A 27947-nucleotide genomic window follows, 5' to 3' on the forward strand; every position below is an offset into this window, starting at 1 on the left:
GATTAAAAGGCCAAATGCAAACTCACAGAAATATAAAATCAAAAGCTGCTGAGCTGCAGCCATGTCACATTGGATGAAAGCCATCCACCGGAAGAGCGGAAGATGTGCTTGTGACAGCAAACAGCATGTTGTCATTGAGGAAACCAAGTTCAATGTTCTAAAAAAGGGTTTCCGAAACACGTTACCATTGCAACTATCCCGCCCCCAGGTGTGACATCACATCCTGCCTTGTGTCCCACATTGACTCGCCTCATTTTCTGGAACATTGGACTTGGTTTCCTCACTGACAACAGTTTTCTGCCATAGGTGGCTCTTCCGGTGGGTGGCCTCCAAGCAATGTGGCATGGCTGCAGAGAAGCTCTTTGATTTTATATTTCTGTGAGTTTGCATTTGGCTTTTTAATCGTGATAACCCCATTGATGCTGCACTTAGCTGGCGCCCCCCTTTTGTTTCTTATTTGTAATTTCAGAGATTTGTTACTGTCCCACATGAAGCTGCCTACTGAAGTACAACACCCTTCCTATGGGATCTTTACAAACTCCTTATGAACATTTTATGAACTACCTATGCTACACAAGCACATCTTCACATTTATCTAGGGGTCTTAGCGGCTAACTCACATGGATGGTGCATTGGCTTTTGTTTGCGCCACAATTTCCATTGTTTGTTCATTGAGTTGTATGATTGTCCGAGTTGTCATGTGCCTGGCTACCTGTACACCTGCATGGGAAAAGAACCTGGGGCAAATCAGCGGGGCCTGATAAAGGTCTGTGCTACATAGGCATCTTCAGGACTGAACACACTGCAATATCTATCTATCTATCTATCTATCTATCTATCTATCTATCTATCTATCTTTTAGATACAGAATCTTCCTGGGATGGAATTCTGGAGACATTTAAAGGACCTGAAACTTCTTTACCTGCACAACAATCGCGTCAGAAGTGTGAGCAATGTAGAATCCTTATCCACCTGTCCTGTACTCTTAGGTCTCACCCTCTATGACACGCCACTGAGCTTGCAGAAAAACTACCGCCATATTGTGGTCAACATTATATGGTCACTAAAAGCCTTAGATCACTTTGTTATCTCCGATGAAGAAGTTATCGAGGACTGGACCCTGCAAGGAAGATTCAAAGCGCTAAGCCCAGATCTCCAACTGAACATGTTGCCTGCTTCCAGCAAGGTAATGCTTTACTTATATATCACAACTGCTAAAATCAGCAGATCTTTCTTTTATAGTGAATGGGTCCAAGTAGTTTATATAACCTTTATCATGCAATAATGGTAATAAAAATGAATTATGGGATAAACTATTATGCCATGTACACACGACCGAACTTTCCGGCAGAAAAGGTCTGACGGTCTTCCCGACGGACTTTCGGCGGAGTTCCGACGGACTTCCAAATGAACAGACTTGGCCACGCACAAACGGACTAATGCCCCATACACACGGTCAGAAATTCAGATGGAAAAAGTCGTGTGTGGGCTCCATCTGACTTTTTCCGTCGGATTTTCCGACGCACAAAGTTTGAGAACAGGATCTAACATTTTCCGACAACAAAATCCGATCGTTTAAATTCTGATCGTGTGTAGACAATTGAATGAATGAATGAATGAAATACTTATATAGCGCACAATGCGAACTGAATCGCCTCTAATTCCAACGGACAAAGTGCCACGCATGCTCAGAATAAACTAAGAAACGAAAGCTATTGGCTACTGGCCCGCTTATACTCCTAACGTACGCGTTTGACGTCACCTCGTTCCGAACGATCGGCTTTTCTGTCAACTTTGTGCGACTGTGTGTATGCAAGACAAGTTTGGCCCAAAATCCCCAAAAATCAGATGGATTTTGCGGTTGGAATGTCCGACCGTGTGTATGAGGCATAAGTCCATAAGTCCATTCGTTTTGAACGTGATGATGTAAGATGGGATCTGTAGAGCGAGAGCAATACTTCTAGCCCTAGACTTCCTCTGTAACTCAAAACATGCAACCTGTAGAATTTTTTAGACTTCGCCTATGGAGATTCTTAAAGGTAAAAGTTTGTCGCCATTCCACAAGCGGGCACAATTTTGAAGCGTGACATGTTGGGTATCAATTTACTCAGCGTAACAATATCTTTCACATTATAAAAAAATTGGGCCAACTTTACTGTTGTCTTATTTTTTTATTCAAAAAAGTGTATTTTTTCCAAAAAAGTGCGTTTGTAAGACCGCTGTGCAAATACGTTGTGACAGAAAGTATTGCAACGACCGCCATTTTATTGTATTAGAAAAAAAAATGTATAATGTTTGGGGGCTCTAAGTAATTTTCTAGCAAAAAAAAATTAATGTTTTTAACAACAAATAAACTATTTTTTCAAACACGTAGGTAAAAAAAAAAAAAATGGCTCTGGCAGCAAAAGGGTTAACCAGTGTTAATTTTTGCAGCAACTTTCGATTTAGTTTTAGCCTTATGCCCCATACACACGATCGGAAATTCCACCAGCAAAAGTCAGATGACAGCTTTTAGTCGGAAATTCCGAACGTGCGTATGCTCCATCGGACTTTTGCTGGCGGAATTCTTTGGTCGGAAAAAGTTCTGATTGGAAATTACAATCCTTTGTACCAATTCCGACGCACAAAATTACTAAGCATGCTCGGAAACAATTTAACGCATGCTCAGAAGCATTGAACTTCTATTTCTCGGCTCATCGTAGTGTTGTACGTCACAGCGTTCATGGCGGTCGAAAGTTCAGAGAACTTTTGTGTGACCTTGTGTATGCAAGGCAAGCTTGAGCGGAATTCCGTTGGAAAAACCATCCAAGTTTTTTCAGATGGAAAATCTGCTCGTGTGTACGGGGCATTAGTCTTAAGCCCTTGTACACACGGTCAGACATTCCGACAACAAAATCCGATGGATTTTTTCCGAAGGAATCTTGTCCGAAACTGGTGTTGCATACAAACGGTCGGACAAAGCTGTCGGAAAATCCAATCATTTGGAACGTGATGACGTTTGTACGTTACGACGGGACGTCGGATATTCCGATGGAAAAAGTCTGATGGAGCCCACACACGGTTGGATTATCCGACAACACGGTCCAATCAGGCATTTTCCGTCGGAATTTCCGACCGTGTGTACAAGGGCTAAGACTAAAATGTCATTTTAGTTTTAGTCGTGTTTAGTCTACTAAATCTCGAGGACATTTTAGTCAACTAAAACTCATTTTAGTCATCTGAAATCTAAAGTTGTAATCCATTATTTAAGCATTTCTCTACAATTTCCAAACTCATTATATACTGCTGGAGTGAAACATCGAATATGTTATTATTAATGTTATTGAGGTATGTTCATTTTTATGTCTAATTTCAATTTAGTTTTACTCTTATGCCGCGTACATACGATTGGACTTTCCGCCAACAAAACTGTGGATTTTTGTTCAAAGGTTGTTGGCTCCAACTTGTCTTTCATACACACGGTCACGCAAATGTTGGCCAACAATTACGAACGTGAGAACGTGGTGATGTACAAGACGAGAAAAAGGGAAGTTCAATAGCCAGTGCGGCTCCTTCTGCTTGATTCCAAGGCATGCGTGGACTTTTGTGCGTCGGACTTGTGTACACGCGATCGGAAATTCCGACAACGTTTTGTTGGGGGAAAATTTGAGAACCTGATCTCAAAAATTGTTGACGGAAAGTCCGACAGCAAATGTTCGATGGAGCATACACACAGTTGGACTTTCCGACAAGCTCACATCCAACATTTCCCGTCGGAAAATCCGATCGTGTGTACGCGGCTTTAGTCTTTTTCACTAAAATTGCATTTTAGTCATCACAGTTGTTTTAGTTTTAGTTGTGTTTTAGTCGACTAAAATGTTTTAGTCCATGAATTGAACACTGGGGTTAACACGCACAGGACAAAGGTATATAAATTCAACCGTTGTACACAAACTCTGTTACCGGTTTAAGTGCGGTAAAAAACCTGCCTGGTTATTTTCCCGTGTTGTTTGGCTCCCAGGCGGTCCTCTTAAGAATCAGACGTTAAATGATACATTAGTAAGCTGGTTATAGATGTGTAAAGGTTATGAAATCCCCCGGGGACCCAGGCAATTAAATAGATTGTCCTCTCCATGATCCTGGCTGGCTTTCCTTTAATGCATGTATACTATACTATATACTATACTATATACTATACTATATACTATAGGCTGTCAGCTCTGTGCATTACTTTGTTTCTTAGAAATAAAAATTAAATAAAAATTCAGGCAGTAGGAGCAATTATTGTACAATTTTCCGTACGTCGTGTACAATATAACTCCATCCGTACGTTTTCTGTGATAAATGCAGCAAACGTACGCTGGAGTTTTATCAGAACGGTTGTTTATCTTATATTCCCGGTGTGCAATCTGTAAGAACATTTTGCTTTCCCTTCTTTTTCTTCCTTATGTAGCGGGGTCTCTTTAAGAACTATAAAACTACTGTTCCCAGAACCCCGCTGGTTCCCAGGATGCTTTGAGTTATGCCCCAGAGACTTATGGGGGAGGAAATATAAGGAGGGGGAGAGGCCTAGTTCGCTCTCTTTGGACACCCCCCTCTCTCCTAGCAAGAGGAGGTCTGTGCTGAACTGCTGAAGGCACAAGGCCTAAAGCCTGGGCCTTGTGCTCTTTTCCAAAGAGCCCTCTGCCAGCTTAGTTGCACCTGAGAGACATTTTCTCATTCCTTGCTGCAGTACACCAGAAGGATTGAAGACTCGGAGGTTGGTGGATTCCTGTTTCTAGACGAAAAGGCAGAGAAACCGGATTTGGACCGGGTGGTGAGAGCTGTTTAAAGACAGATGCTTTATCTTTATTATACGTTTGGATTACAAAGTTGTTCTTCAAGTGCACCACCGAAAGATTGCTAGCGAATATTGTTTTACTGGACTTCCATCTAGATCAGTCAGGCCTGACTGCATAGGTAGAGAGTGCTGGGTGTTAGTTTACCCATGCGGGGAAGTAGCTGAAAAAGGGCAGCACTAGATTTGCATAGAAATACTTTATTATGCTGACTACTCTGTTTATCTTTATCACTGGTTACTGCAGGGACCTGTTTATGTGTTGCAATCCAAATGTTTGATTCATGTTATTCCTTTTATAAAAACAATAAGTAAAGTCAGTTATATACTTTCAAGGATTGTCTATGAGCTTGAGTTATCCACCCACGCACACACACATATTTAGAGTATAAGTGATTTAATGTGTATTGCTACATACTAACTGTGCCAAAGTGGGTAGTGCAGATTGCCGGGGGGTTGGCGGAGCTGTGCTCAGGACCCAAACCAAACTTGCGGCCCTCTTAAGTGAGGGTATCGCTATACGTGGGGGCTCGTAAATCCGGGATTTCTGAGACAGCAGTAAACACTCCAGAGGTACCGGCATGGACCCACAGGGAGTCAGAGCGTGGTGTGAAGCTGCTAAGGCCGACCCAAGTCAGTCAGTGGTCATTAGCCTCCCAGGGGAGGAGCCATCGCCAACGGGATCACCGCAGGCTGGGGCCCGTACCTCACCCGAGAGTCTCAGATCAGCACCGGCCACCCTTAGCGCAGAACTGTGTGCTGTCCTGGGGGAGATTGTGGCCCAGTGCAAGAAGGATCCCACAGATTACCCGATGTCGGGGTACAGAAAACTCCGGATGTTTTCAGGGAGGAAACCTGTACCTTCGGATGAAGAGGGATTTGAAGAGTGGTTAGATAGCGCAACTCAGGCACTAGAGGAATGGGAAGTTCCAGAGCGCAGAAAGAAGCAGAGGATTGTGGAAAGTCTAAAGGGGCCTGCTCTAGAGGCCGTACGCAACCTGAAGATGAGCAGGACAGACTGTAATGCGCAGGAGTACCTAGATGTACTACAGACTGTGTTTGGTGGGACAGAGAAAATCTCTGAGCTTGCTTATCAGTTAGAGCATTGCTACCAGAAGAAAGGTGAAAAACTATCAGACTACATGGGACGTTTAGATAAAATCCTGCATAGGATGATCCTAAAGAAGGGGATCAGCCCAGGGGAAGTAGATGAAGCCCGTGCCCAACAGGTACTGAGGGGAGCTCAACCCATGGATCCTATTGCATGGACACTACGTGCCCGACAGGATGGGAAGAGTCTGGAGTACACTGACCTCATCCGAATGATCAGAGAGGAAGAGGCCCTACTGAAAGAGAAAAGGGAAGAAGATCTCACCGAGCCCGTCAACCAACCGGTAGCAATAGTTACACCGGCCATGACTCTCGCTAGAGATAAGGAGCTGGACACTTTGAAGTTACAGATGTCCCAGGTGATGGAGATGTTGACTGCTATGATGGCGAAAGGTCAAGGGGGAGCCGAGAAACCAAGTCCTAGGAGGGAGTTGTTTCCAGATACACCAACACCAAGCCCCACTCGAGACCGAGAAGAGATGCTATGCTACAACTGCGGGGGCAGTGGCCACTTCGCCAGTAGATGTTCCAGTCCCAAGAAGAAGAAGAAGATAGATAACCGCCAGCCGGCGGGAAACTTCAGAGGGCCCCAGTGAGGGAGTCAACCGGGTGCCCATGCCTTTCAGTGAACTCCAAACTGAATAGAAGGAAAAGAGAGAGAGGAAACCAGACCCCTCAGAAGGAATGTCTACAAATAAGAGACAATAACATCCCTCAGCGGGTTCGTACTCCCATTACTGTGGGGAGGGTTAATGCATACCAGGCTCGAAAAAGAGTAAAGTCAAAAACCAACTGGATGAAGACGGGTCCCCAGAAGAGGGTGGCCTCAACCCGGCCCTTCCCAGAAGAATTGGTCGGCCCGTCCCCCACTGTCTCCATCCAGGTGGAAGGAGTCTACACGAAGGCCCTCCTGGACACTGGAGCTCAAGTGACTTTGTTGTACAGAGACTTCTATGATAGGCACTTGAGCCATTTGCCTATACAGAAGATAGAAGAGCTGGAGATATGGGGCCTGGTAACTCAGTTTCCCCTACGATGGTTACCTGCCCATAAAGCTGACCTTCGATCCATCTGTGGCGGGGAAAACAGAGGTGTTTGACACCCTGGCAGTTGTGTGTCCTAGACCGCCCGGGGCCAGCAAGATGTCCCTCATCATAGGGACCAATACGGATCTGGTGCGAAGACTTCTGACCCCTCTAGTGGAGGCGAGTAACCATCAAGATCCCAATATCCATCCCATGCTGAAGACAGCCTACCAACGGTTGGTCCTAGAGCAGAAGACCCCAGGAGAGGGGATAGGGAAGGTGTGGAGACTTGGGAGAGAGGGAGTGGTGCTGCAGCCCGGAGAGGTAGCCTGCCTCAGGGCCACGGTGAAGCTTACCTGGGAGCAGCCTGGCCCCTTTGTCATGCTGGAATCCGATCCAAGGGAGGATCACTCAGGCCTGGAAGTGATACCGGAAGTGATTTCAATCAAGGCCCTGAAGAAGGCTCGAGGAAGAGTCCCAGTGAGTGTGAGAAACCCTACGGAGAGACCCATAGAGATCCCTGCCAGAATGCTGTTAGGGCAGGTGAGTCCTGCGGCCCCAGTCAGCTGGTCTGAAGTAAAAGGAACGGGTGAAGGAGGAGATGTTTGGGAAAAACTTTCCATGGAGAACCCGGACCTACCTGGAGCCTGTAAGGAGAGAGCCAAGGCCCAGCTGACTAGATGGGAGAGGATTTTCTCAAAGGATGAGTTTGATGTGGGATGTGCCAGGAGTGCCACCCACCGAATCCGCCTCCAAGAAGACAAACCCTTCAGGGAAAGGGTTAGGCGGGTCCCTCTAGCTGATCTGGAGGATATGAGGGAGCAGCTTGCGGAGTTGAAGAAGACTGGTGTGATTCGGGAGTCTAGAAGTCCCTACGCCTCCCCCATAGTGGTGGTCAGAAAGAAGAATGGGTCGTTGAGGCTTTGTATTGACTACAGGACTCTCAACAGGAGGACCATCCCTGACCAGTATACCACGCCGAGAATAGAGGATGCCCTACAGAGTTTGTCTGGTGCCAAGTGGTTCAGTGTAATGGACCTCAAGAGTGGGTACTATCAAATCCCCATGCACCAGGAAGACCGAGAGAAGACAGCTTTCATAACCCCAGTGGGATTCTTTGAATTCAACAGAATGCCTCAGGGCCTGTCTGGAGCCCCTGCTACCTTTCAACGCCTCATGGAGAAGACCGTTGGAGACATGAACCTCATAGAAGTCCTTGTGTACTTGGACGATGTCATTGTCTTCGGGAAGACTTTGGAAGAACACGAGGCCAGGTTGGAGAAGGTGTTGAGAAGACTCAGCGAAGAGGGACTCAAGCTTTCTCCTGAGAAGTGCCGGTTTTACCAATCCTCTGTGAACTATCTGGGACACATAGTGTCTGAAAAGGAAGTGGCTACAGACCCTGAGAAGTTGGAGGCAGTTACCTCTTGGCCAAGACCGACAACAGTCACAGAGCTCAGATCTTTCCTGGGGTTCTGCTCCTATTATAGAAGATTTGTGGATGGGTTTGCCCGGATTGCCAAGCCACTAAACGAATTGCTCAAGACTGAAGGAGAAGAGGATGGCTTGGGACCCAGGAGGGCCGGTGAGTCGGTTCAAGATCAGTGGAGCCCAAGGTGTGAAGAGGCTTTCCGAACCTTGAAGAGGAGCCTTACCACGGCCCCAGTCCTGGCCTATGCCGACCCCACCAGACCATATGAGCTACATGTCGATGCCAGTCATGAGGGCCTAGGCGGAGTGCTCTATCAAGAGCATGAAGAGCAGCTGCGACCAGTGGCCTATGTGAGCCGGAGCCTGACTCCCTCGGAGAAGAACTACCCCACTCATAAATTGGAGTTCTTGGCCCTCAAATGGGCAGTAGTAGACAAACTGAAGGACTATCTCTATGGGGCGGAGTTTACCGTAAAGACAGATAACAATCCTCTGACCTACCTCTTCACTACTGCAAAGTTAGATGCAACCGGACACAGATGGTTGGCTGCATTATCCGGATTCAACTTCAGTCTAAAGTACAGACCAGGGGCTGGAAATAGGGATGCAGATGCCCTGTCCCGAAGATCTCATGTCATGGTCAATGACTGGGAAGACTGGACCCAGGTAGCACCGGAAGGAGTGCGAGCACTCTGTCAGGGTGCTGAGTTTCAAGCAAGAGGGGGCCCCAGAGCAGAGGAGATAGGAGTCACCGCAGTGGGAGTCCCTCGACCCTACTGTGGGGTAACTCAACTAGCAGAGGAACTCCTGCCAAAGCTGTCCAGAAAGGAGCTGAGCTATGACCAATTGGAAGACCCCATGGGGAGATTGGTCCTTGAAGCTTTGGAGAACGAGAATCCAGAGGGACTTCGACATCACCCTTCCAAGGAGGCTCGCCTGCTGAGGAAAGAGTTGGATAAGCTACAAGTGCATCAGGGAGTGGTCTACCGAAGGGGCCCCTCTGATAACTCAGAAGATAAGTGGCAGTTGTTTCTCCCAGAGAAGCACAGAGAGACGGTACTAATTGCCTTACATGACCAGCATGGCCATCTAGGGGCGGAGAGAACTTTCCAGCTTGTCAGAAGCCGGTTCTATTGGCCCTGTATGAGGGCAGAAGTGGAGGAATATTGCCGTTCTTGTGCACGATGCATCCATAGGAAGACTCTACCCCATCAAGCTGCCCCAATGGGCCACCTACAGAGTCAGGGTCCAATGGATCTGGTGTGCATTGACTTTCTCTGCCTCAAACCCGATTTGAGTGGATTGAGAAATGTTCTGGTGGTAACCGATCATTTCACCCGTTATGCCCAGGCTTTCCCCACCAAAGACCAAAAGGCCTCCACTGTGGCCAAGGTGCTCATGGAAAAATACTTTGTCCACTATGGATTACCACAGAGAATCCACTCAGACCAAGGAAGGGACTTTGAGAGTCTTCTGATCCGGAACCTACTGGACTCATTGGGAGTAGAGAAGACCAGGACTACACCTTATCATCCACAAGGAGATGCCCAACCTGAGAGGTTTAATCGGACCTTACTAAACATGCTTGGAACTCTAGAGACAGAGAAGAAGCAACACTGGAGCCAACACATATCAGCTCTGGTGCACGCTTACAACTGCACCACAAGTGATGTGACGGGTTACTCCCCCTACCGGCTCATGTTTGGGAGAGAAGCAAGATTGCCGGTGGATCTGGCCTTTGGCATTTCCCTAGACCATGCCTCTGCTACCTCCCACAAGGGATATGTGGACCGACTTAGGCACAATTTGAAAGTGGCCCATGAACGAGCTCAGGCGGCCTCGGACCAAAGGGGAGCCCGCAACAAGAGGAACTTCGATCTGAAGGTTCGAGTGCAAGACCTGCAGCCTGGGGACCGTGTACTGCTACGCAATCTGGGGATCCCTGGGAAGCACAAGCTTGCTGATAGATGGAGATCGGAGCCCTATGTCATTTGCAGAAAGCTACCTGGATTGCCTGTGTATAAGTTAAAACCAGAGGGGAAAGTGGGGCCCTTGAAGACTTGGCACAGGAATCATTTGCTCCCGCTTACTGAAGCAGTCAGAATACCTCCAGTGAGAAATCCACCTGAATCTGTTTCCATTCTGGATACCCCGGGACCCAGCACTCGGTCTCAGACCTCCCGGGTTAGAGATGGACAAGATTCCCAACGAGGTGAAGGTGGAAGAGGAGAGCTTGAGTGGCTGTGGCCTTCATCAACTCCAGGAAATTCTGTAATAGATCTCCCACCTACTGAGGATACACAGGATGGGACACTGAACCCAGAAGCTACAGAGTTCATTCCATCTAGTGGTGTGCCTGAAGGCTGGGAAGATATCCCTAGCATTTACTCAGAAGAGGAAAGGACCGATGTTCCAGAACCAGTGATGCTGTCAGAATGTGTTCCTGAAGTAGAGCCTGTGGCACCAGAGCCTGAAGTCCCAAGAGAACAGAGAGCTCGCCGAGTTGTGAGACCCCCCAAGAAGCTAACCTACTCTTAAATGGGGGAGAGCTCTGAGGACTCTGTTGTGACTGCTAGAAGAAGTGCTGAACGCTCTAATCCTTCCACTGACCATTTGGTGGAGGGCAACCCCAGCTCACTCTCTGGCACAGTTAGGCAGGCCACTCATGCCAGTGTGACCTGTGGGACAGGGAATCCCACCTCTGAGTTCTGGTGGAAACTCCCTGTACCAACATCATACCCAGCACTTTCAAAATTGGTACAGGATATGTGTTAAAAGTTTATCTTTGGGGACCAAAAAGTTTAAGTGGGGGGAGTGTGTAGCGGGGTCTCTTTAAGAACTATAAAACTACTGTTCCCAGAACCCCGCTGGTTCCCAGGATGCTTTGAGTTATGCCCCAGAGACCTATGGGGGAGGAAATATAAGGAGGGGGAGAGGCCTAGTTCGCTCTCTTTGGACACCCCCTCTCTCCTAGCAAGAGGAGGTCTGTGCTGAACTGCTGAAGGCACAAGGCCTAAAGCCTGGGCGTTGTGCTCTTTTCCAAAGAGCCCTCTGCCAGCTTAGTTGCACCTGAGAGACATTTTCTCATTCCTTGCTGCAGTACACCAGAAGGATTGAAGACTCGGAGGTCGGTGGATTCCTGTTTCTAGACGAAAAGGCAGAGAAACCGGATTTGGACCGGGTGGTGAGAGCTGTTTAAAGACAGATGCTTTATCTTTATTATACTGCAGGGACCTGTTTATGTGTTGCAATCCAAATGTTTGATTCATGTTATTCCTTTTATAAAAACAATAAGTAAAGTCAGTTATATACTTTCAAGGATTGTCTATGAGCTTGAGTTATCCACCCACACACACACACATATTTAGAGTATAAGTGATTTAATGTGTATTGCTAGATACTAACTGTGCCAAAGTGGGTAGTGCAGATTGCCAGGGGGTTGGCGGAGCTGTGCTCAGGACCCAAACCAAACTTGCGGCCCTCTTAAGTGAGGGTATCGCTATACTTAGTACAGAAAAAAACTTGTATCTAAACCAAAAAGCAAACAGCTAGAAACACTGCTGTCATACATTTTACATGGGCTGCTTTACCTTCCAAAGGAGTTGTATTTTTGTCCATCCAGACCTGAGATTTACCCAGCTAGGTTACACAGTGAAGCCCTATCTGGCAGGGCAGAAGACCTGCTTTTCTCGGCTGAAGTTAAAGCTAAACTCCAGAATATGTGATTATTGTCCAAATCCGCGCGTCATGTATATATTCCTAGTTGATTCTTGGTGTGCTTTGTGTATTTCTTCCAGATCTGTGCAGTAATCCAGTGTGAGGCTTTCAGTAATCAAGACCGGTCACTGCTGCTCTCTCTCCTTGTGCAGGGTGACTGGTCTTGTCTCCGCCCCCTCCTGTAGTTTTCTGCAGGTGGTCTCTAGTGGGTGGAGCCTGCTGGATCCCTCCCACAGCTCTGCTCTCTCTCCTTGTGCCCCAGTGCTGGGACAAGGTCACCTAGAGCCCAGGGCGAACATGCCAAACTGTGCCCCCCCAAGTAGTATGAGAATGATGTGTCAGAAACCCCACCCCCCCAAAAGAATTGGGGATCTATCTGCATAATTACCTCCTAAACATAAATTCCCTCCAATCCAATACAAATCGCCCCCCCCCCCACTGAAACCCCCCCTCCCATCACAAATCTTTGCCCCCTCCATCCCCCAAATCCCCCAAGCAAAGATGCACCCCCCCCAAAAAAAATCACCCCTCCTAGCACAAATCCTCCAACCCACCCCCCCTTCATACAAATTCCCCCTCAATCATCCCTACTAGCACAAATCTCCCCCCTCCCCAAAAAAATTCTCCCCTAGCATACATCCTCTTCTCCCATTCCCCTTCCCCACACAGACAAATCAATTCACTCATGCATTTCAACTTTTAAGTTACATGTTTGCTTACAGTTCTGCTTATCAGCCAATCATATCAATTAAATGTGTTTTACTGTATTAAAAACTGTATTTGTCTAAACCACCACTCCTGGCACCCCCCCCCCCATATTTCTCCTCCTATAACAATTATTTTCCCCTACTGACCCCCAAATTCCTCCTCCTGTCACAAATCCCCTCCCTCCTCAATCTCCTTGCGGTGCCCCCCCCAGCTCACATGATACCACAGTGCCCAGGACACCCATCCCTTGCCCTGCTCCGCCTCCTCCTGTAGTTTTCTGTGCGTGGCGCCCGCTGGGTCACTCCCACCGGTTGTTGCTGGTAACTGATCTTGTCTCCGCCCCCCTCCTGTTGTTTTTTTGCAGGCAGTCTGTAGTGGGTGGAGCCTGCTGGGTCCCTCCCACAGCTCTGCTCTCTGCACAGACTATGTTCAGCACATTGATGATGTCACTGTTACTTTTACAAGGTAATTTCAGGGCTCGCCAATTAATTTGTTGCACATTATATCTTATGTGGCCACTGGAATATATTTAAATTAGAGTTTGTTTTGTGCCTGGGGTCTAGCTTTAACAAAATTGCTAATATTTTGGCAGACAAATCAATTCACTCATGCATTTCAACTTTTAAGTTACATGTTTGCTTACAGTTCTGCTTATCAGCCAATCATATCAATCAAATGTGTTTTACTGTATTAAAAACTGTATTTGTGTGTATAGTTTGTAATCATGTCCAGTAGACTGTATATACATGGGGGGTCTTTGACCCTCTTGTTTCACTGTTGATTAAAGTAGTTGTAAAGACACAAAGTTTTTTAACCTTCATGGATTCTATGCATGAAGGTAAAAAACCTTCTGTGTGCAGCTCCCCCCTCAGCCCCACTAATACTTACCTGAGCCCCCTCTCGATCCAGCGATGTCCACGAGAGTCTTGACTCTCGGACTCACACTACTTAATGGACTTTGGCAGCAGCGGGAGCCACTGGCTCCCGCTGCTGTCAATCACAACCAGTGAGCCAATCAGGAGACAAAGGGGGCAGGTCCGAACTGTGGCCTCCCCTGTTCCCACGTGCTCACGCACCAAAGAAAACGCATACCTAAGTCGAGCCCGCAAAATGTAAGCGGTGTTCAAATCACACATGTGAGATGTCACCACAATCGTTACAGTGAGTGCAATAATTCTAGCAAAAGACCTCCTCTGTAACTCTAAACTGGTAACCGTTAAATTTTTTATAAAGTCGCCTATGGAGATTTTTAAGTGCCGGGAGTCTATGCCTCTTTCTGTCCCGGCGCGCTGTCTCTGGGACCCGTGTGTGTCCCAGCAGAATGGCGGTGGCAGCAGCCGACAGCCGATCGATCGATCAGCCTCGGCTGCCGACATCGCTGGACCCTGGGACAGGTGAGTGTCCATTTATTAAAAGTCAGCAGCTGCAGTTAATATTTTTTTTACAGTGAAATCTCTCTTTAACTGCAAGGAGGTCCATGACATCTCCTGAAATTATCTCTAATATTTATATCTGACAGGTTTATGGCTCTGCCAGAGCACACACTGGGGCTGTCAGAGGAGAGAGAGGCACACAGACAAGCCTTGCCCCTCCCCTCTGCTGCCCATTCAAAGAAGCCTTTGTACCTTCTGAATGAGTTTGCATAATACAAAGGCTTCTATGGCTGGGCGAGAGAAGGTGAGGGGCAGACATAGCAGCTGCACCGGCTCTAATGTTGATGCTAAAACCTGAACCATCAGTGTTGGGCTTCCAGATATACAGCGATAGTCGTCTTCTGGGAGTGCAATAAAACTGTCAGATTTAAATAATAGAGATAAGCCTAGAAGATGTAAAGCTCCACCTTGGACCTAAAATATAACTAAAGGCAAAGTTTTTTTTTCTTTAGTTTTGGATAGAATGCAGAGGTATTAGAACCCCTGTCAGGTTTTTATTGCTGTCTGTGCCCCCATTAGGGAGAATCACCCTCTCTATTTGTCCTGTTTATCATTATCATTGAAAGTAAAAGAAAATTCCACATTTTGGGTTGTCCCCAGAAAAATAATAGAGGGAAAATCTTCCAATGGGCACACTGGTTCTGGTGACCTGGGGGGTCCAAGTGAATTTCTTTGATTTGCAGGGGTTAGTTCCTGTTTGGCTATGGGACAGGAAGTTAAGGGAAATCTCCACAATGGAACACAAATGGCAAAAAAATAAAAAACCTGACGGGTTATAACCCTCCCTTACTTCATCCTAAATGGGGAAAAAAAAAGCTTTTTCAATAGTTCTTCTTTATTTAGTGTGACTTCACTTTTTACAAAGGAGCTGAATTTCTGGAGTTTAGATTTAAAAGCAACAGTAATGATTGGTAAGCAGAAACCATGTGACCTGGGCAGCCTAGGCTTTGAGCTGGGGAACAACAATTTTTATTGATGGCGAGAATTAGATATTTATTTACTCAAAATAATAATGTGATTTGGTAATGCCGACATATACTTTATTGATTCACGTGAAATGCGAGCCTTAATGAAGGGTCCAGGTTAAGTAAGCGTGAATTTCCATCTCCTATGACCTTCTTGTGTTGTGTTGCAGGAGATCTCCGTGCAAAGCGAGACAAAAGACACCAGCAAAATCATTACAAAAATCAATTGCGTTCTGGCCGCCTCTTCTCCGGTGCTAATTGTCCAGAAATGGATACGAGGGTATTTAGTGCGGTGGAGGATGGGGTACGTAGAATGCTCTCCGACGGTTTTATGTTTGTTTGGAGCGGGCCGAGAAAATAAGAAACACATTTCAGAAAGTGGTTTATGTTCCCATAAAGCATATGAGCCCTAGCGTCCCATGAACACACGGCCGTATAACAATAATGGCCTCCTATAAAGAGCCCACAGCTCCCTGAGCCCCAATCTTTTGGGGGAAATAAACTGTTAAGTAGTCAAATCTGGAGGGCATGAGCGCTATAGAAGGAATCGCTGCATCTGATCTGCGGGATGATAACTGCATGAGACATTGGAGAAAGAACTATTAGTGTATATATATCATATATACTGTGTGTGTGTGTGTATATATATATATATATATATATATATATATATATATATATATATATATATATACATAGAATGGCCCTATGACCGAGACAGATATGGATCACATAAATACACGACAAGACTTACAACATAAATAGGCCTGTAGTGTGGTCTAGTTGGTATGCCAAGAAAAGAGGGCATAACCAAGATAAGTAATGGGTAGTTATGGAGAAGGATGTGCTGAGAAATGCCCTGAAAAAGAGGAGGGAGGGAGGGTATCGTGCACTAGAACCGGTGTTCTGCCATATAGTGTCCGGCCATCATATAGCGTCCGCCCCGTACTGCGCATGCACAGTATGGAGCAGACAAAGCTTCGGAAAATCTCCTGCACCGTGAGTGGAGGTGGTAGCCCCACCATTAAAGCGGACATAGGGTTGTGAATATTAGAGGGCCCCTTCGGGCTCGGCTTCGCTGCGCTCGGCTCTTTTTTATTCCTACTCTACTATGTCCACTTGGATGGGTGGGCATAGAACCTGGACTCACGGCGCAGGTGCTGTTCATCCTCGGCAATTTTCAGAATCTGTGTTGCTGTGTACGGCACATGCGCAGTACACAGCGGACACTATCGGATGGGGGACCTTATATGATAGGACACCAGCAAAGAGTATGGGCCACTGGGCTGCTTAAATACCCCCCAGGCTCCTCCCATAAATCCAGGCCACCATACTTGCCTATGTATATATATATATATATATATATATATAGCTCACAAAAGTGAGTACACCCCTCACATTTTTGTAATTTTTTTTTTTGTATCTATCCATGTGACAACACTGAAGAAATTACACTTTAATACAATGTAAAGTAATGAGTGTTGTATAACAGTGTAAATTTGCTGTCCCCTCAAAGTAACTCAACACACAGCCATTAATGTCTAAACCGCTGGCAACAAAAGTGAGTACACTCCTAAGTAAAAATGTCCAAATTTGGCCCAATTAGCCCATTTTCCCTCCCCGGTGTCATGTGACTCATTAGTGTTACAAGGTCTCAGGTGTGAATGGGGAGCAGGTGTGTTAAATTTGGTGTTATCGCTCTCACTCTCTCTGGTCACTGGATGTTCAACATGGCACCTCATGGCAAAGAACTCTCTGAGGATCTGAAAAAAATAATTGTTGCTCTACATAAAGATGGCCTAGACTATAAGAAGATTGCCAAGACCCTGAAACTGGCCAAGACCATACAGCGGTTTAACAGGACAGGTTCCACTCAGAACAGGCCTCGCCATGGTCAACCAAAGAAGTTGAGTGAACGTGCTCAGAGTCATATCCAGAGGTTGTCTTTGGGAAATAGACATATGAGTGCTGCCAGCATTTCTGCAGAGGTTGAAGGGGTGGGGGGGTCAGCCTGTCAGTGCTCAGACCAAATGCCGCACACTGCTTCAAATTGGTCTGCATGGCTGTCATCCCAGAAAGAATCTTCTTCTAAAGATGATGCACAAGAAGGCCCGCAAATAGTTTGAAGACAAGCAGACTAAGGACATGGATTACTGGAACCATGTCCTGTGGTCTGATGAGATCAAGATAAACTTATTTGGTTCAGATGGTGTCAAGCGTGTGTGGTGGCAACCAGGGGAGGAGTACAAAGACAAGTGTGTCTTGCCTACAATATGGCAGTAAGCATGGTGGTGGGAGCGTCATGGTCTGGGGCTGCATGAGTGCTGCTGGCACTGGAAAGCTACAGTTCATTGGGCCGCAGGGCAGTATTCCAACATGATAATGATCCCAAACACATCTCCAAGATGATCACTGCCTTGCTAAAGAAGCTGAGGGTAAAGGTGATGGACTGGCCAAGCATGTCTCCAGACCTAAACCCTATTAAGCATCTGTTGGGCATTCTCAAACGGAAGGTGGAGGAGCACAAGGTCTCTAACATCCACCAGCTCCGTGATGTCATCATGGAGGAGTGGAAGAGGACACCAGTGGCAACCTGTGAAGCTCTGGTGACCTCCATGCCCAAGGGGGTTAAGGCAGTGCTGGAAAACAATGGCGGCCACACAAAATATTGACACTTTGGGCCCAATTTGGACATTTTGAACTTAGGGGTGTACTCTCTTTTGTTGCCAGCGGTTTAGACATTAATGGCTGTGGGACTATAATGACGACGAAACTAGATCTAATGCTTCGTCAACTTCCTTTCCTTCTAATCATTCTACAATTTATCGGGACCTATCTGGAGATAGACTCCCGAAAAGGAGAAAAAGCGATTCGGAGGGCGCCGCTATGGCAGCACCCAACCAACATCTCAGCACCCCTTTACCATCTCGTACACACCCTATTTCCAAACAAGTTCCTGTTCGTCCTTTAACTATGTTCCACCATCCACCACCACCTCCACCCCACATTACCCCCACTTCTATCAACACATCCTTGTCCACTTCCACTTCCAGCAACACCTCCATGTCAACTACTCTTACGTCTTCTTCCACCAATCTAGCCCCTCTCACATTATCTTTACCCACCATTAACACTAATGACATTATCATTTCACCCAGTGGTGCTCCCCTACCGGCGGACCTCCGAATTGCTCCTATTTTTTTAGGGAAAGAATCCCCTCAACTACCCAAGATTTAACTCATTCTCCTTCTATTAATTTAGAATCTAGTTCACGGGACCTCCCGTGAGTCACGCCAGTGGGTGTGTGACACTGCCTCTTCTTCCATCTGGCATCTTGGCAATACATACGGACCAGGTACCACTCAAGATGCGTAAAGGAAATTGAGACATTGCCTTATGGGAGAACCTTTTTTCTGAAGCACTACAATCCATCTTACCTACCTGGAAGTACATTATTGGGTAAACCATTTTTAAATTAATATTGGGTATCCCTTATATGTATAACACCGGATTTATTTATTCAGTGTAATCTTGTTTTTCTTTTAACAGACCACCATCTCTGAAGAAGACCCCCTTTGGGGTCGAAACGCGTTAGCTTTATGCTCTCACTGTTATCTACTCATACAGTGTAACATAGTTGTGTCTGTTATTTTACTTCCATGTGACATTATATGTACTTTATATACATGATTTTGTCTGTTATCCAAGTGCTCAGGTGAAGCTCATGTTTGTTTTTACCAATTATTATTATTAAAATACCTTTTATACTACTTCTATTGGCTTCTATTACTGTCTCTTGCTGCCTAAAAACCCCGTTTGTGGGGGAACTAGTTCTATTAGGGACTGAACTATCTATCGTCAACTTATCTTCTTATGCCCTTACCAATCATGAACTTGATGTTCTGAAATTAGGACTGACATTCTGTCCCGATTCAAGCTCGGATAAATTTTCCCTAATAAAGGATATACATTTATTCGCACGAAAATTGATATTTAGAACCATCTTTCATAAGTCCAATCAACCTATTGTACAAACAAATATATCAAAACCTACTATAGAGGCAAATACTGCTGACCAACAAGCCCTTTCTAATTTGATGGATCTATGGGAAGAGGGTCAAGGACCCCCTGACGAAGAGATGATTGTTTTCCCCATTGGGTTGTCGGTGCAGTCAGTCTCCTTCCCCCCTTTAGAAACGTTCAAACCTAAGTCCAAGAACTTTCCACTTCTTAACACAAATCCTAATATTTGGGCTTTTACACAACAAGTATGTCAGGCAATCGAACAGACTCATTTTTCATCTACCAACAAACATAATTTAACGCAGGATCAGTTGACGGCATTAAAACAACTCAAAACGAACCCAAACATAGTTATCAAACCTGCGGATAAAGGCGGAAATATTGTAATTATGAATACTTCACAATATCTCACTATGTGTAAAAAGATCCTTCACAATTCCGATTGGTATCGGCCAATATCCGTTTCTCTAATTTCTCATTTTGACACACAATATCGTTCGATCATTTTTAATGCATATAAATCTGGTACCATAGATAAAGGCACATGGGACTTTCTAAATATAAAAGATCCAAAAATTGCTACTTTCTATGCCCTTCCCAAGGTGCACAAATCATTAACTGACCCTCCAGGACGCCCCATCATTTCCAGTTGTGATAGTTTAACAGAAAACGCGAGTAGTCTTGTTGATAAACATCTCACACCGCATGTCACTTCCCTTTTCTCTTATGTGAAGGATACCATCGATCTCTTAAAGATACTCGAGGGTACTTTTTTACCGGCACAGTCTTGGCTGGTCTCCATTGACGTGGAGTGTTTGTACAATGCCATACCACATATTAAAGGTTTACAAGTAATACGCTCCTATCTGAAAGAGAGAGGCTCAAACTTTTTTGCCTACAACGAATTTGTTATGGAGTTATTAGATTTCATCTTGAAGCATAATGTGTTTCAATTTAGTCAATCCCACTACCTCCAGGTGCAGGGGGTTGCGATGGGGACCAAATGTGCCCCATCGTATGCCAACCTGTACCTGGGGGGGTGGGAAAAAGATACCTTCGTGCGTGAAGACCTTGTCCCTTTTTTAGACAACATCATAGCCTGGTACAGGTATATCGATGACATTTTATTTTTTTGGTCAGGATCAGAATCAGATCTATTGTTTTTCTTTAATTTACTTTCAGTGAATTCATTTAACTTAAAGTTCATGTTAAATTACAGTCAAGAGTCTATAGAATTCTTGGACCTGACAATTAAAATTGACGCTACCGGACATTTGCATTCTGTTCTATACAGAAAGCCCACTGCTGGCAACACGGTTTTGCATGCGACAAGTTTTCATCCAAAACCTCTTCTCAAAAGCATTCCCTACAGTCAATATTTAAGAGCTAAACGGAACTGTAGTACTGACTTGGACTTCAAGATTGCAGCCAATGACTTATATAGAAGGCTTAGAGCACGTGGATACAGTCATGCATCTTTGAAGAAGTCATATAACAGAGTAAAAAGTAAAGATAGGACCTCTCTTCTTTTTTCCAACAAACCAAAAAATTTGGATAATAAAGTACGCATTGTTACAAGATACTCTAATCAACACCATTCATTTCGTGCCATAATTCAGAAGTTCTGGCCGCTCCTAAAGGCTGACCCTATTGTTAACCAGTATATAAATGATGCACCATCAATTACATATATGAGACCTCAATCACTTAAGGACTGTTTAGTCAGAAGCCACTTCCAGGATAGTCTAGGGGAAATCACACCTAAACAACCAGGTACTTATTCATGCGGTCAATGTGACATGTGTCCCTATATATATAATTCTCGAAAGATCAAACTACCAAATGGAAGTTTGTTTGTTCCAAAATTCCACGTTACTTGTTCCACTCCAGGCATTGTATACCTAGCCCAATGCCGCTGTGGAGGATTTTATGTCGGCAAGACAAAGAGACTATTTTCTATTCGTATAAAAGATCACATAAAACCAATTCTCAATAAAAAAATAATCACAGCCATAAGTAGGCATATTGGCATTTATCACGCATTTAACCCTAATTGGATCCGATTTATAGCTTTGGCCCATATACCTCTAAACTCACGAGGTGGTTCAGTGGACAAGCTTCTTTTACAAACTGAAGCCAAGTGGATCTTTACTTTGAAAGCTACAAAATATCCTGGGTTCAACGAAAATATAAGTTATAGATCTTTCTTATAACTAATTTTCCTTGTCTTTTTTATGGACTCTCTTGCCTCAGCTGAGAGCCTCCATGGAACCTGGTTTTGAGAGAGAGAAGTGATATCTTTCCCTTTTCTTTTTCCCCTTCCCTTCTTTATTCCCTTCCCCTTTTCTCCTTTATCCCTTTCTAATTTGTTATGTCTTATTATTTTCTCCCATTTATTCCAATGTAAAGCCTTGTTATATTCAAAATACTTTTGTATAACAATACTGTTAATTTCATTAATTATTGTTTCACATGCACTACAATGTTTTTTGCTGTCTCATATTGCTTGGTCCCATGATGGGATTCATGGTTTGCACATTTAGGGATCTCTGTTGCTCTCTATGAGTCCCATCCACACTTAGGAGCTTTGCCCTTTCCCTTTTTCCTCGCACCGCATTCCCAAGCCTTATTATTCTGTGGTGTGGGATTGGATCTTTTGTTTTTTTCCCCCCCCGGCACCAAGTATGTGAGGGCATATGGACACCCAAGGGCGCGGCTGGGTAATCCACCCAAGGGGCGCCCGATTTAGGGTGGACGTGAGCATGCAATCCCTATGGGTTAGAAGCCTTGAGGATCGTCTTCCTATCTGCTTCTGTGATGGCTTTTCCTTCCCGCCCCCTTTTAGGGCGGAGAGCCTGCGCAGCCCCATCTCCGTCAGTATCCATCTAAACTGACCTCTGTGTCAGCACTGAGGAATTATGGGGATTGCAGTTTAGACGTCGACACGACGGGCTTTGCGCATGCTCGCTATCTCCCCCTCTGGTTGTCTGCATCGAGCCGGTGACGTCAGACGCCGGCTCGATGGATGGAGGATTTAAAAAGCTGCGCTGTCATTTCATTTACACTGCAGGTATGATACAGGCATCGCTGCTACGCTGAATCTTCGCGCTCTGGTAAATATTGTTATCTATTTTAACTCAACAGTGTCTCAACACCTTTTTTCATTCCTATATATTTATTTACCCTCCCTCTTATTTGCTTCTAGGTTCAGCAAGCTTAGAGGGGCAGCACAGCGCTGCACTCTTTAGCTTACAAAGAGCAGTGTAATGAATTGGCCAATTTGTTCATGGTGATCTGTTGCATATGTATTGCATCAACATCATTATATGGAACAAATCCTTTCATCTCCTATCATTTTTGCAGGTAAAATCAATTGTAATCATTTATCTATTTATTTTATAGTGTATTAGTTACATATTCTAAACACTTACTTTTGACAATTCATACATCAACCAGGTCCAATTTTAATTATAACGATAATTAACTGTCTTACTTCTTAAATAATTAGCACTTTTTGTCTTGGTATGGAGGCCCTCCTTTTTGCCCCAACTCCCTCACATAATTGAGGGAACTATATTGCTTACTCTTTTATTACAATCAAACACTTTTCATTATTTCAATAAAACTTTTCATTTTGTATTTCAAAATCTATTTTTAATTTTGTTTTTGACTTTTGTAGCGCTTGCTTACCTCCATCTGTGCCCTACATTGGGCTAGGGGGGTTTTCCATTCGATCCTGTCCCATAATTTCCACCATCTATCCCACAATTTATCGGCTCCTGTGTTGCGGTGCTTGGAATTTACACACTTGGGTAAGCATTGCTCCTCTTTGGACCAAGCACATTGAGACTATTTTTATATTATAAATTTCCTGTATTGCACCTGTATATGCATTTGATTGCACTGCACAAATGTACATCTTATATGTATATTTTTAAACTTTTTTCTTTGTGTTATTGTTAGTTGCACACTCCCCTGAAGAAGCACAAATGCGAAACATGTCGGGAAGAAGTGCGATCAGTTTTACCAACTAATACTTTCAGGATCCCCCATACCCCATAGCTATGTATTTCTTGTACAATTAGTGTATTTGCTACTAATGTCTTTATAAAATATTTTTAATACATTTCTAATAAAAATCTATGAATCCTTTTAAAAGAAATTTTTGTTTTTCTATAAATTGTACCGTATAAAAATCCCCTGCTTCATCTCTCCCTTTTCTTTTTCTCCCCTTTTCCTGGATACAATATTTGCATTAATGGCTGTGTGTTGAGTTATTTTGAGGGGACAGAAAATGTACACTGTTATACAAGCTGTACACTCACTACTTTACATTCTAGCAAAGTGTCATTTCTTCAGTGTTGTCACATGAAAAGATATAATAAAATATTTTCAAAAATGTGAGGGGGTGTACTCACTTTTTGCGCTACTGTGTATTATGTATGTATGTATGTGTATGTGCATCTATATATATATATATATATATATATATATATATATATATATATATTGTATTATATTATATATTTTTTTAAAATAATATCATGAATTTAAATTAATATGAATATATCTATCTCTATAGATAGATAGATAGATAGATTGCATTTTCAACAATGAAACAAATAACTTTTTTTAAATTACATAAATATACTAATAATAATTTTATTAGTTAAAATACCAAGTTAATACTCCTTAAAATTCCTATAGTGTGCATGGACAGCTAGGCTAACATGGAGGAGAATTTAGAGGAAAAGAAAAGGGGAAAAAAAAGCTCAAATGTGTGATAAAGCTGTTTTATTCGAGCTGTAGTGAGAATAAGCCCTTTATTAAAAAAAAAAAAAAAAAAGTAGCTAAGTAAAACAAAATTGAGACAGATATGTATTATAAAAAAAAAAAAGAAGAAAAGTCAGAACTGGTGACAGGGTCTCTTTAAATGCAGAATGAAAAAAAGTTCCCCGGTCTTCAGCGAGCACTTTTCACCTCTGCGGTGTTTTGCCGCTTTGCTGCTGTTGTTTAGCTGACAGCCTGGGCCTGCCTTGTAGTGTCAGCTGAGCCCATGATCTGGATAATACTCCAGAGTCTTCCTCTGGGAGCCGCCTGTCTGAGTGAAGAGTAAGTAGCAGCAGGCGCGGTGGAGGAGCTGGGAGAGAGAGAAGAAGGAAGCCGAGACATAGCTCAAAGCTAAATAGAGCGCTGGGAGTTCGGGAGGAGTGATAGGGGTATAAAAAAGAAGAATGAAGTATCCATATACAAAATAAAATAAGGTAGACAAAATCCAATCTGCGCTATGGCTGCCATCGGAACTTTTCTTTATGGATGTGGAGGGTCACAGTGTGACTCTTCATCCCCCATCCATTACCCGGGGCTTAGAATATTTGCACGGTATACTAAAAATAATATGTCGCGTGTATATTTGTAGCCTTATTTTTCAGCCGGGGAAGCAGAGAACAAAATTGCATTCCCAGCGGAGGAGAAGTCAGGAGGAGGACGGGAAGAGACTTCTTGTAAAATCCAGATTGATGGATAACGTTTCCGACCTCCCCAACAGCAGAAGAATGGCTCCCATTAAGCAGGTAGGGCATCCAGAAGATGGGGCTTCCCATGTCCCTGGCACTTTGTTCGTTTCCGTGTTATGAGATAGGAAAAGAAACATATGCATTGCCAGGGCTTTTTTTTTCTCAAACAATAGGTGCTGGAACTCAACCCCGACCCCCAAGACCCCCCTCCCCCCCCGCCCACACACACACCCTCCAAATCACATCAAATAGTGGGTGTGGTCAGTCAACGAACAGTAGGAGGATCTTAAAGGATTGCATTACATGCAGCGTACAGGGGGGTTACACACAGAGTGCAGAGCTGTAAACACAGAAACCGGACTTCTGTGTTTACAAGTGATTGTGGTGAGCAGGCCACCCCCAAGGGTCTGAGCTAGAGGTGGTGGAACTGAGTTCCACCAAGTTCCCCCTGAAAAAAAAAGCCCTGTGCATTGCTGACCTGCTTTTGAAATGCTTCAATGCTGCCTGAGCAGCCAATTTGGAGCAAACATGCAGCCAGTTAAGTCAAAATTAATTATCGTATACTTGTTCCTGCTCAGTGATGTGTTGCAATAATGCATTGCCTCAATGCTCAGCAAGTGTGCTTTTTTTTATCTTTACGAAAACATTGGTGGCTTCCTTCTATGTAGACTTAAGAAAACCAACAATGGTGGCATTCTTCTACTTATACTTAAAGTGGTTGTAAACCCTTACAAACCACTTTGACCTACAGGTAAGCCTAGATTAAGGCTTACCTGTAGGTCCAAGAAATATCTCCTAAACCTACATTCTGATATGCCGTAAGTGGCGACTCCCTTCGCATGCGCGGGAGTGACGTCATATGCTGCTCCGGCTCTGTGAGTGGCTGGAGCAGCGATACCCAGAAGAAGATGGTCGTTCTGTGCTACAGGTGTCAACAGTCAGGTAAGTGACACATAATGCTTTACCTTTGCAAGGAGACAAAGAGGAAGGGTTTACTTCCTCTTTAGAAAAGACAATGGTGGCTTACTTCTAATTAGACGTAAGGAAACCAGCAATGGTGGCTTCCTTCTACTTAGATTTAAGAAAACCAGCAGTGGTGGCTTCCTTCTACTTAGATTTAAGAAAACCAACAGTGGTGGCTTCCTTTTACTTAGATTTAAGAAAACTAGCAGTGGTGGCTTCTTTCTACTTAGATTTAAGAAAACTAGCAGTGGTGGCTTCCTGCTACTTATATTTAAGAAAAACAACAATGGTGGCTTCCTTCTACTTAGACTTAAGAAAATCAGCAATGGTGGCTTCCTTCTACTTCCACTTAAAACCAGCAATGGTGGCTTCCTTCTACTTAGATTTAAAAAAAAACAGCAATGGTGCTCTCCTTCTACTTAGACTTAAGACAATCAAAAATGGTAGCTTACTTCTACTTAGACTTAGAAAAAACGACAATGGTGGCTTCCTTCTACTTGGACTTAAAGTGGTTGTATTCTATGCACAAAGGTAAAAAACCTTCTGTGTGCAGCAGCCCCCTAATATTTACCTGAGCCCCCCCTTTTGATCCAGTAGTCCACAAGAGCCTTGTTTCCCTGGGGACTCACACTCCTGATTGGCTTTTGGCAGCAGTGAGATCCATTGGCTCTCATCACAGCCAGTGAGCCAATCAGGAGACAGAGGGAATGGACACATAGCCGGGGCTTGGGAGCACGTCTGCATGGGTGCCCCCAGAACAAGTTGCTTACTGTGGGGGGCACCCAACAGAAGGGAGGAGGGAGGAGCCAGGAGCACCGGCTTGGGACCCGAGAAGAGGAAGATCTGGGCTGCTCTGTACAAAGCCATTACACAGAGTAGGTAAGTACTGTATAACATGCTTATTATTTTTAAAAGAAAAAAAAAAACAAGGCTTTAATAATTTAAAAAGCAACAATGGTGGCTTCTTTCTACTTAGACAGGTTTAAAGGGTAACTCCACTTTTGTGGGGAAAAAATAGAAAATAAAAAAGCAATAATATAGTAATAATAATATATACAATTGCAACACAATTCCTATTGTAATTGAATGCTATTAAAAATCTGCTTTCCAATTCTGCATTGCTGTCATTCTCTATAAAATGCAATATGGCTTCCTTGAGGCTTTCTATACACAGATGGTGCACAGAACACCCTCCAGAAATATCATTTCCTGCTAGTGTGATTGGATCCCTGATTTTACAAGAAGTCTGCACTAAGATACAAGTCAGATTTCAGGCATCCGCTGCAACAAAAATGTTATTTCTGGTGAGATTCTTCCAATAGGAAATCATGCCTAAAGGGATGCAAATCCCGCCACTTTCCCCAATAGAACCTTGCAAGTAGAGATGCACCAAAATTTCGGTGGCTGAAACATATCAGCCAAAAAGTTACTTGATTTTTTATTTGTTGATTTTATTGATTTTTTTTATATATACAAAAAAAAAATCATGGGGTCAGTATTGAGTTGGCCCACCCTTTGCAACTATAACAGCTTCAACTCTTCTGGGAAGGCTGTCCACAAGGTTTAGGAGTGTGTCTATGGGAATGTTTGGCCATTCTTCCAGAAGCGCATTTATGAAGTCAGGCACTGATGTGCACGAGAAGACCTGGCTGGCAGTCTCCACTCTAAGGGCACTTTCACACTGGGGTGGGGGCGTTGGCGCTTTACCATCATTTTAGCAGCGCTTTTCGGCCGCTACCGGGCGCTTTTGCAGGTGCTTCGGTGGCACTGCCCATTGATTTAAATGGGCAGGGGCACTTTAGGAGTGGAATATACATTGCTCCTAAAGTGCCCCAAAGATGCTGCTTTTTAATGTTTTAATGTCCCACAAGTGCACCGCTCCAGTGTGAAAGCACTTGGGCTTTTACACTGGAGTCACAGGAGAGCTCTACAGGCGCTTTGCAGGCACTATTTTTAGCACTAAAACGCCTGTAAAGTACCTCAGTGTGAAAGTAGCCTAATTCATCCCAAAGGTGTTCTATCAGGTTAAGGCCAGGACTCTGTGCAGGCCAGTCAAGTTCCTCCACCCTAAATTTTCTCATCCATGTCTTTATGGACCTTGCTTTGTGCACTGGTCCAAATCATTTGGTGGAGGGGGGGATTATGGTGTGGGGTTGCTTTTCAGGGGTTGGGCTTGTGCCCTTAGTTCCAGTGAAGGGAACTCTTAAGGTGTCAGCATACCAAGACATTTTAGACAATTT

The 27947-nt window shown here is 44.3% G+C and overlaps 1 protein-coding gene across 1 annotated transcript in view; it reads left to right on the forward strand.

Moving 5' to 3' along the window:
• Positions 1-27947, forward strand: part of LOC143926582 (leucine-rich repeat and IQ domain-containing protein 3-like) — a 73877-nt gene that overhangs the window by 17321 nt on the left and 28609 nt on the right. Inside the window, exons 3-5 of the mRNA XM_077450452.1 lie at positions 863-1186; positions 15376-15509; positions 24648-24801. Coding sequence (XP_077306578.1) covers positions 863-1186; positions 15376-15509; positions 24648-24801 — 612 coding nt within the window. The remainder of the gene's footprint in view (positions 1-862; positions 1187-15375; positions 15510-24647; positions 24802-27947) is intronic.

This window comes from Lithobates pipiens, unplaced genomic scaffold (genome assembly GCF_037356315.1).
Source record: "Lithobates pipiens isolate NorthernLeopardFrog02 unplaced genomic scaffold, aLitPip1_a1.2 Scaffold_23, whole genome shotgun sequence".
Classification (NCBI taxonomy): domain Eukaryota; kingdom Metazoa; phylum Chordata; class Amphibia; order Anura; family Ranidae; genus Lithobates; species Lithobates pipiens.